Genomic DNA, 10322 nt, shown 5'->3' with positions numbered 1-10322 from the left:
CATTTAATTAAAAAAAGCAATAATCTTTTATATTAATAGCTTAAGCAGATTTTTGTCCCAGTGATTGTGGAACGATAGCTGCACATAAACTACGCCTGTATAAGGAAATGAAAAACGTAGATAAAATTAAAGTAAATTGTTATCGACAAACTCCAATTCTAACTGAACTAATGTATACTATTTGACATTAAAAAGTTTATTTAAAAAAGGTTTCATCATTTTGGCGCCAAATGTAGATGAGTGACTTGCAGTTTACAATGAAGTGAAATCAAAACAAAATCTGTCATATGTTTCGAAATTCCTAAAAAATCTTTTGAACTTGAAATAGTACTGAATAAAATAAGTTTATTTGTACTGTCGAGGCAGTAGACAAAAAAAACATTTTATACATTTTTATCTATGTATAGAATATTTTGTCATTGAAATAATCTTGCGAAAGGACAAGACTTAGTAATCGTAATAATAATCAAGGTCAACTAATAATTGTTGTAAGTATATCGAAGGTCTAAAGGTAAACGTGCTATGTAAAAAAAAAAAAACTATTTTCTTTTTAAAGTGTAAATTTACCTTAACTAACATTTATTATAAATAGGTTAATGGTAGTTATTTCCCATCGCCAAAATTACAAATCGTGATAAACGCACCTATGTATTTCGCTAGTTCTCGCCATTCACAATGAATCTAAGTATTTTTTTTATTTTTTCAACATTGGGTTTCTAAAAGGCATTAAATCATGACAATCTTACTATTTCAAATGAACAAATAATTTAAGTGTATGTATTTTAACATTAGATTGACTGTCCACAGTCCACTCAACCAGAAAATATCACCAAAAGCCTTAATATGTTATGCATACTCGTAAAATGTAAAATGATCATAATGGTGTAATTTTAGTGCACAAAAGTCACGCCTTTTTTGAATTCTAAAATATAACAAATTATGCTAGATACAAATACAGATACATAGTTGACATAACAAAATACATACCTAATTAAATATAGGAAATTCATGCATATTCCCTATTCATATTCAAAATATTAAGTTTTAGAAGCTTAAAGTAAAATTCACAAAAACTACTCTTCTGAAAAATGACAAAGTCTGCATTGAGCTTGTTTGTCTTCTATCCGTATATTTGTATTCTTCCCAATATGTACATTTTATATTTATATTCCCAATATGTATATTAGTGTTGATAATTATTGATAGATATTAATTAGTGTTGATTTATAACAACACATAGGTATTGGGATTTCGTACAACAAAAAATAATCCTTATAATTTTTCTGTCTGCCCGAAGGTCGCAGTCTATTTTAACACATAAAAATGGTACAACTTTTAAAAGGAAACGAATAATACTTAAAATATAAACAAAAATCTAACAATATTCTAATAACTAATACTTAAAAGCAAATTAAGTTTATGTAATCGATTGCTCGTGAGACTTCTGACAGTATCTATACAGGAAGTTTTATTCATTAAATTTAGTGGAGTTCAAAAGCGAATATTGTATAACAACATATTTTTGGTCAGTCTGTTAAAATATTAATGTTATATAAATTATAGTAATATAATATAAAATAAAATATTTGGTAAAATATTAGGATTTATTTATTTAAATTAAACAAATACAATCACAAAAACCCGAATGGGTTGCTGAAAGGTTCGCTCCACATGGGTTTTACCGATGGATTCTTTTGGTTTTTATTCTTTGATTGTGTTAAAAACGACAATCCTTGGTTAAGTGTTTGATCAGCGAGTTTATCAATCCCAGCTACTTTATCCAATGGATTATTCAAGAGCTTTGGAAGATTAAGGATCTGACCTAATACATTTTTACAAACCGCACCAGTAACTCTGTCAGCCATGTTACCCCAAAGACCCATTTGACAGAATCTGAAATTTAAAGAATAGTATATATCTTTGAACAAGTAGGTAGTTTTATACAAACGAGTTTTACTTTTCACCTGACCATGAAACAAATTATAACTTTATTTATGCTATGTTAAAACAAGACTGACTTTATATTGATGAGAATGAATTTCTAAGTAAGAACCTTTTACACGCACCTGAAATTTTTGTCTAAAGTGATTTTGTCGGTAATCTTAAGATATTGTTCATTTTCTGCAGAAAAGGGCAAGAATCCAAAAATATTTGATATGTTTGTCATATTTTTGTTTTCTGCCGGCATTTTATGAGCAAATTTCGCGATCAGGTCCACAAATGAATCTCGGACTTTGGCGTCCATTGACGAGATTTGCCCGCCCACAGGTTTCCCCTCCTCATCCAGCGGTTCGAAGAGGTAAGCCAATTCATCGCCATGAGCCGGACCCTTCACCTTCATCTCCATGCCCTCTGTAGGATTATCTGCTCCCTCTGTTTTTAATATTATTTAATATATAAGTATTCTAAATTAAAAGAAGACTGTTAATGTATCCTATCTAATCACTATGATATCTCTCTGATGTAAGTAAATGTACATGAAATAAAGAGAGGAAAAGATTTTGTCTCTAATGATAATAATAATTAAATATAACCTATACCTAGAAATATATATATTGGGAATAGAATATTTAAAAAAAAAACAGTCAGAGTGGACCACGTCTTTCAAAAAGAGCGAGGATCCCCAACTCCAGCGAAGATTTGCTGTAGTGTAGTGTTTTGTTTAGTAAATAAGAAAAATTGTAAGCCGCCACACACACACACATAAAATTTGATAATAAAATTGCTTTGAAATCTTTCAAGAATCTCTATGTTGCTATTGCTAGCAGTACCACATAACCGTCGATTAAATGATAGCCTGGTGTTTTATCCTTCTGTAGTTTGAGGATGTATTATATTAGATCACAAGAATACTAAAAGATTTACACGATTACAATTTTTACAATGTGCAAGCTGGTATAAAAATATACCAGTATTTTTTTTTCTACCAGTTACTTGCCATACACGATCACCGTTGATCGGGCTTCGGGTAATGGGTATTCATGTGTTCTATCCACTGGGCCACCTTGTAGCTTCATACTATTATACACGAAATAGTTAGTAGGCAACAAATGTTTGCTTAGTAGATCTGTCAATCATTTATATTTAATATTGTAAAGAGGTAAAATTTGTTTGTTTGTATTTAGGTAGTAATCTCTGGAAGCAATGATCCAATTCCATATTTTTTTTCAGTAGATTAGCAGAACAACTCAAGAGTAATGTAGTGGTAGTAAACTACATTACTCCTGAGTACGAGAGGATATAAATGACAAATATATATATGACGGCGCGCTGATTTTTGATTAATTTTCATGATAAAAATTACGAAATTATTATTTACGATTTTTTAATAATGTTTTAGTTTTAGTTGATCATGTGATTTTATTAAAAATATGAGCGGGTAACTCCGAATAGAGTAGTGGGTGTCGCCTCGAGGAATAGCGGCCGGCATTCGTTTGACAGCTGCCGCACGAGGTGCACACGTGCTAATCTATTGGCTCTAATCTAGTTATAATAAAGTGTTGATTGTGTACCTTTTGTGTAAAATTGTAAAACGGTGAAATAATAAGACTATACAATACGAGTGTGCCTTTTTTTATTATCAAAGTCCTGCCGTTACAACGCCCACTATGGATGGCGACGCCCGGGACCTCAATGGGGCCCCTTCTGACGCTCCTTTATATATAACAACGTATAAATTACATTAAAGTGTAGTCTATTATTATTCTCTTGGATGTTTATGGGTTTTAGTGTCACCAGTATTGTTTTTGTATTTTTTTTACTTACGGGTAATAGCGAGACCAGGAAGGAAGTGATTGCCCTTGCTGAGGTTCCCGACGTGCTCAAAACTGTATAGGAAAGCCGGCGCTCCCGTACTCCACTCTTTAACGCTTTGGTAAGCGGGGAAGTTGAATAGGGCGTCTCCTATAAAATAACAATAGAAAATCAACTATCTAATTATTGTTAAATCGTTTTATAAATTATATATTGTGTGTTGTCTTTATTAGTTTAATAAAAGTTTTCGAATTTTTATTTTACATTTAGACTTAGCACCTATGGTAGGATTTTAGGACATAATAAATTCTTCACACATATTTAATCTACACTTACACATACGAAACTAAAAATCGAATGAATACCGTTACTGCTGTATTTGTATGTGTGTTATACAATGTTATAAATATTTATATAGCACGTTCATTTTATAGCTACCTAATAAAGGTGCTTTGGAAAAAACAACTTTTTGTTTTAAACTCGTTTTGATATTTCAACTACTATTACGATTTGTATTTTTTATAAAACATTTAATTTTTTCATAAATCTATAAAGCTAAGCTAATTATAACCATAATAACAAAACATAATTGTAATGTAAATTTTATTTTAATGGCTCATTTTTAGGAGGAGATTCAGATAAAACTACTGTTTTAAAAACACACATTTCAATATCTAACTTAATGTTCATCAACGAACAACAAACTTTATAAGTTAATAATAAAACCAAAATATTCACAGAGATAACCTAAAATTTAAAAATATTTCTAATTAGCTGTGAAAATAACTCAAATTAAATGATGGCAGATTATGCGATTACCAATTCTATTAGAATTCTTTGCATGAATATAAAACAAACAAAGACCTGTAGCTTCAACGATTTCGCTGAGTCCATCTACAGCTTTCAAAGAGCTGTCGAATATTGCCTGGTAGTAATCGGGCAGAGGCAAAACACTTTGCACGCCAGGAAGTAGTTTTTGAACATCGGTCACCGCGTCACGGAGACCCCCGATGAGATCTTTCTTGATAAAGTCTTTCACTGCCGTTAATTTTTCGGTCAGAAATTTATTGTATTTACCTGGAAAGAAACATTTATATGATTTTTGATGAAATTGCTCGAACACAATACAGAAACTTTCGATAATTTTATGTAAAGTTTATGTAGGTACAACGTTATCACAAGATAATCAGTTTCGAATACAATACAATTAAAAAGCAAATCGCTACTGAAACCAATCTTACCGAACACAGCCCTCGAGGTTTCAGCGGACACGACGCCCGTGAGCATGGGGACAGACTGCTGTTTCATCTTTAACGATTTAGCCGGCGCTTCGTAGACCAGAGGCGGTAATGCCCGTCTGTCATCCTCGCCTTCCACGCGAGCTCCTGAACCTGTATGAATACTTGCATAAAATCCTCAAACCAGATACAATGCTGTTTAATTTGTTTAATCAATTTTATGAAATAGCGATAATGTATTTATGCTAATAACTACCCGAACGGCCAGAGATATCATCCAAAAACGCTTTTGTGTCTATCATATCCGTACTGATTTCCTTATCCACCTGTTGGAATAAAAAAAGTAAAGCAAAATTAAGAGTTTCAATAAGCCTTAAATATCGACCTCGAAATTCAAACCTCCGGTTTAAGTAAGTTTTTTAAGTAAGCTATTTTAATCGTACCAGCACAATCTTTTCCGCTGGTATTTTTCTCAAACAAATGAGCAGTTGCTCGGCGGGAGCTTTTGGACATCCCGTTTTTTCGGCCAAAGTTTCTGCGTGTTTGTTGGGATCATCTCTAATCGCTCCTGGAGACAGAGGTGCTCCAGACAAAGCAGCTACTCCAGTGGCAGATCGACCTTCAGGGGACAAGGCAAGAAGTGAAGCAGCGCTACCTCCTGAACCTTGACCCATTACGACCACTCGGGATTTATCTCCGCCAAAAAATTCAATATAATCGTTGATCTGTAATTATAATATATTTGCTAGCGAATGTTTACATTAAGTTAAATAATTGTAGACCCTAAACTATTTTAAATTTTAAATATTTTGAACAAACAAAACTTACAAACATTACATTATTGACTAGCTGAATCTGCGACTCCACCAGCGTGGAATCCAGGTTGTCACGAAAATTAATGACTATCTCGCTTTTTAACGTTTAGGTAATTTTATAATGATAATGCGTATTTTAAAGATTATATATATATTGGGAAGCAGCGTGAGCAGCATTGGGCCAGCAGTGGACTATGGTCTCAGTCCAATGCCGTGAAGAAGGCCTTGTCCAGAATTGCTGATATATTTAATAGGGTACTTTCAGTCGTGAAAAATAAGTTACATTTGATAAAAATTAAAATTTATATAGAAATATACTTAAATATTCTGATATTGAATCATAAATGCAGATTATTGGTTTATAACTAAAATAAAAGTCGTAATTTTTAATCTGTATATCACGTGACCTAAGACGAGGCACGAGCCGCCACAGTATGACGTCATGTAGGCAAAAACTGTCAGTTCAGTGAAAGCAGCTAGGTGAACTAGGTATCTATCAACTTTCAAAAGGGCAAAGTGTTATTACATTTTAATAAGGTGTTTTTTTTTAATTTTGAAATTATCCTCAGATAAATAGAATAGACTTTTAGTTGATGAGGATTTCTTTTGCGTGTTCCAACCAAACATTCCTCATTTCAATATAATCTGGCATTATTTTCCCAAAAAACACCAAATCTTTATAACTCTTAAAGTTGAATGAATATCAGTCGTACATACACGACTGTTGTTTTTAACAATCTGACGAAATGACTGATAGCGTTTTACAGTGGAATAAAAAAGCTTTAAAATGTAATTTAATTTTAGGGCAAGAAAGCGTGTTTATTCTTATGTTTATTTTTGTAGGTTTTATTAAAAAAATCAACATTTCAAGTACTTCTTGAAAGAGTAGAATACCCTATTATTAAAATGTGTTAAACTAAATAATTTAAATAATTGTAATTCAAGTTTACATCTTTCAACATAAATCACGTTATATTGAAATGTCTACTTAGATACGTACCTAATCCCCAAATTAAGTTGAAATATTAGGTCATTTTAAGCTAAATTAATTGCAACAGTAATACTTACCCATGACATAGCAGCTCGCAGATCAAACAGACCTGTGTTTCCCGATGCATCCCTTTGCCCTGTACTCAAGAAACCAAGAGATCCTAAACGATATTGAGCAGTAACTACAATTGTATCCTTTTGGGCGAAATGTTGCCCCTACGGAAAAATTACATAATTACTACCTATATATTGACTTAGGTGAAGCCGCGGCTTCGTATGCGTGGAATTCATATCTTCAAGAATTCGCTTTCAACCCTTCATCTACAACTTTATTTCTTTGAATTTTTTCACATTTATAGTATTAGGATAGATTAGTATAAAAATAATATAGCGTGTTTAAATACACGCTGGTGTACAGAATGTGTTTGAAGGCGAGTTTTGCGAGTTAATAGGCGTTAGCACATCTTGATAATGTAACGATCGCGTCCTGGCAATTTCTTTGTTACATGGAATATTTGTAAAAAAAAAATACAAATTGACAAAAAAACAAGTGAGATTATTTTGCCGGTTCTTCTCGGGTATAGGTTATTTTTCAGATAGACGGATTAGTTTTTAATTTGACAATGATTAGGTACCGGAGTGTAATGCTTCTATATTGAATAAAGTATTTTTTCAAATAACAGTAAAGAATACTTACTCCATAGGGTGCAATAGAGCCTGTTCGATAGTTACCGCCATGAATAAATAAGACAACGGGACTACCTGAAAGAAACATTGAACTAAAATTAATGAAATATTCATAAACAAGTACGTAATAACGCTTAAATTCTGCAACTTTATTTATATAAAGTAAAATATAATAAATTATATGTATATTTCATATTTTTTGCAGTTAATAAATATTATAATTACTTATGATTAATTTAGTTTTTAATAGCATTTTTACCTTGTTCGTCTCCTGGCATTTTAGGGGAGAAAATATTAAGACATAAGCAGTCCTCGTGGCCTACGACACGTCCCGAACCTTGAGGGTCAAGTTGTGGACAAGGCCGGCAATTAGTTTTGGCCGACACCTCACCCGCGAGGTATCGGCGAACTGGTCGCTGAAACCTTCTAGGACCCATCGGTGGTTCTGCATATCTATAAAGATTAAACTTATATTTAAGTACATCACATTAGAACGTATTTAATTCATGGTTGCTTTAAATTTGGAAAAAACTCATAAATGTTCCTTTTTAAAATAGTTTTTTTAATTTTTATAGGTATCAATAACTGAAATTATAAAACTAAATATTTGACATTGCCGTTTGACAATATGTACTATCTACGGAACTGCTTATCGCGGCATCCGTTAACTTTGCGATTTTGCATTAGCAGAATATTAGCATTAGCTAAATTAGGTATATAACTAGATTATTGAAGTTTGCAATTATTATTAGTAAATATATTGGAAACAACATATTGATTATTTAGCATTAAATTATTGAATATAGAAAGGCAGACAAGCAAATGGTCCATCAGAGGGTAAGTGATCACCACAAACCGTCTTCCAATTCCGTCCATTACACGCGATGCATTTACAATGGGGCACATGGAAGGGAAAAAATCTTTTCTTATTTTCCCAAATATTACTTAACTATAATACTTCTTATTAGTGAGTCAATTTTAATGAGTAGTATTATACATATAATACTACTAATTAAAATTGGTACACACTTGGTACCTACAATCTGTAAAACGGAGAATCGTCAAATTTCCAAAATGCATTTCGAGGTTCTCGTTTATATTATTATATTAATGTTACACATACGGAGATACCTAATATTATATAATATTCTAACATGACTCTAACGATTATCAATTTTTCAAACACATTTTGTAGAGGTAAAGACAAGGATTAACAACATTAAGCTAACGCCTAACTTAACGCTCTTAAATCCTCTATTTAAATGCTTTTATTTAACCTTACCTACCAAAAATATATAAATAGAAATGGGTAACTACTAATTACTAGGTACTTTATAATTTTATAATATTAAATATTTCGTGTATCACGGAGACGGTTGTAACGATTTGACATTATTTTGAATTCCGGAAAACCGAAATTGGGAAAAAACACCATTTCTTTACAAATTGTTAGAGCTGAGCATAGCACTGCGCCCGAGTCATTATTATATTATATTTTTTATGGCATAGGTTGGCGGACGTGCTTATGGGCCACCTGATGGTTAGTGGTCACCACCGCCCATAGACAAGGCGCTGTAAGAAATATTAACCATTCCTTACATCGCATATTCGGCACCAACATTGGGAACTAAGATGTTATGTCCCTTGTGCCTGTAGTTACACTGGCTCACTCACCTTTCAAACCGGAACACAACAATAATATCTATTGTTGTTTGGCGGTAGAATGTCTGATGAGTGGGTGGAAGCTACCCAGACGGGCTTGCACAAAACCCTAACACCAAGTTTTACTTTTTTATAAATTCGTTGCATAAGGTATTGCTAGTTAGCCGAGGCTTATCTCGCGTTTTAGGGGTTGTTCGTCAGGTGTGAAGTATAAAAAGTTGCTTTTTTCTTTCCTGAGGGTTCAAGGTTGCTTCATAGCTAATTTCATCAAAATCTTTGGATTGGTTGTGAAAGAAGGCCGGCAGATAAACAGATATGCTTTACTTTCAAATTTGAAATATTAGTACAGATGTTAAAAAATAAACCTTATTCCAGCAAAAATATAATATCCTCTTGTATCGTCCTTTATGCCTTCTAAGCGGCCGCTGTATCCATGTCTTTGCGTGAAGACTACCGCAGCATCGGGCTCTGGCGCAGCAGCGGGCGCTCCGCCCATAACCGCTGCCGCGGGCGATACCGCGGAGACCAGCGCACACAAACACAGCCACGACATCACTAACTTATAACCGGACTCGACAACCCACGTTATTTTTTATACTAAAACACTATTACTGATATAGTTGAAATAATATAATGTATAAAATAATATTTTTATCAACGGAAACCTAAAATAAAGTAAAAAAGATTATTAATCAGGACAGCATAAAACATTTTTTTTTAAATTGAAATTAGACTTGTCTTATAATTGACCATGAAATAACAGGATTAATACAAATATTTGCCCTCTTGGGAGACTCTACCCGCTTGCTAAATGTAATACACATATTAAATTATTTTGATGTGCATCCCTTTTTATGTGATAATAAGAGTATAGCTTTAGTTCACAAACATTAGGTTAAGGTATGTAATTAGAAACAAGCCATGTCTCTATGCTGGATTTAATTTTATTAAGGTAGCCTTCGAATGAGTGTTATGGCGAGTATTGTAGGTCCCGCTATCCTTAGTGGTCGTCGAAGGTGGTCTTAAGCCTTAGGCCGAAGCTATCCCAGCTACCGTCCTTGTCAAGGCCGTCTGAAACAGGATATGTGTGGCACCCAAACAACGCGACCGAACTCTACCATAATGATGCACCAAATTATTATTTTGAACTGTCATGTCATTGAATTTCATGGTAAAT

At 33.0% G+C, this 10322-nt stretch overlaps 1 protein-coding gene and 1 long non-coding RNA gene across 2 annotated transcripts in view; both read right to left on the bottom strand.

The window, feature by feature from the left end:
* LOC135193526 (uncharacterized) overlaps positions 1 to 10322 on the bottom strand; it is a 199132-nt gene that overhangs the window by 62736 nt on the left and 126074 nt on the right. The gene's annotated exons all lie outside the window — the stretch shown is intronic.
* LOC113393101 (carboxylesterase 5A) lies at positions 1586 to 9726 on the bottom strand. Its single transcript, XM_026629810.2, has 11 exons — positions 9511 to 9726; positions 7743 to 7936; positions 7494 to 7558; positions 6875 to 7012; positions 5435 to 5716; positions 5248 to 5317; positions 4995 to 5144; positions 4618 to 4830; positions 3766 to 3903; positions 2067 to 2373; positions 1586 to 1893 (listed from the first exon to the last, which is right to left on the bottom strand). Exons 1-11 carry the CDS (start codon positions 9696 to 9698, stop codon positions 1632 to 1634), a joined length of 2007 nt encoding a protein of 668 aa, XP_026485595.2. The 5' UTR covers positions 9699 to 9726; the 3' UTR covers positions 1586 to 1631.

Source organism: Vanessa tameamea, chromosome 12, assembly GCF_037043105.1.
Source record: "Vanessa tameamea isolate UH-Manoa-2023 chromosome 12, ilVanTame1 primary haplotype, whole genome shotgun sequence".
Taxonomy (NCBI): Eukaryota; Metazoa; Arthropoda; class Insecta; order Lepidoptera; family Nymphalidae; genus Vanessa; species Vanessa tameamea.
This window is presented reverse-complemented; position numbering and strand designations above follow the sequence as displayed.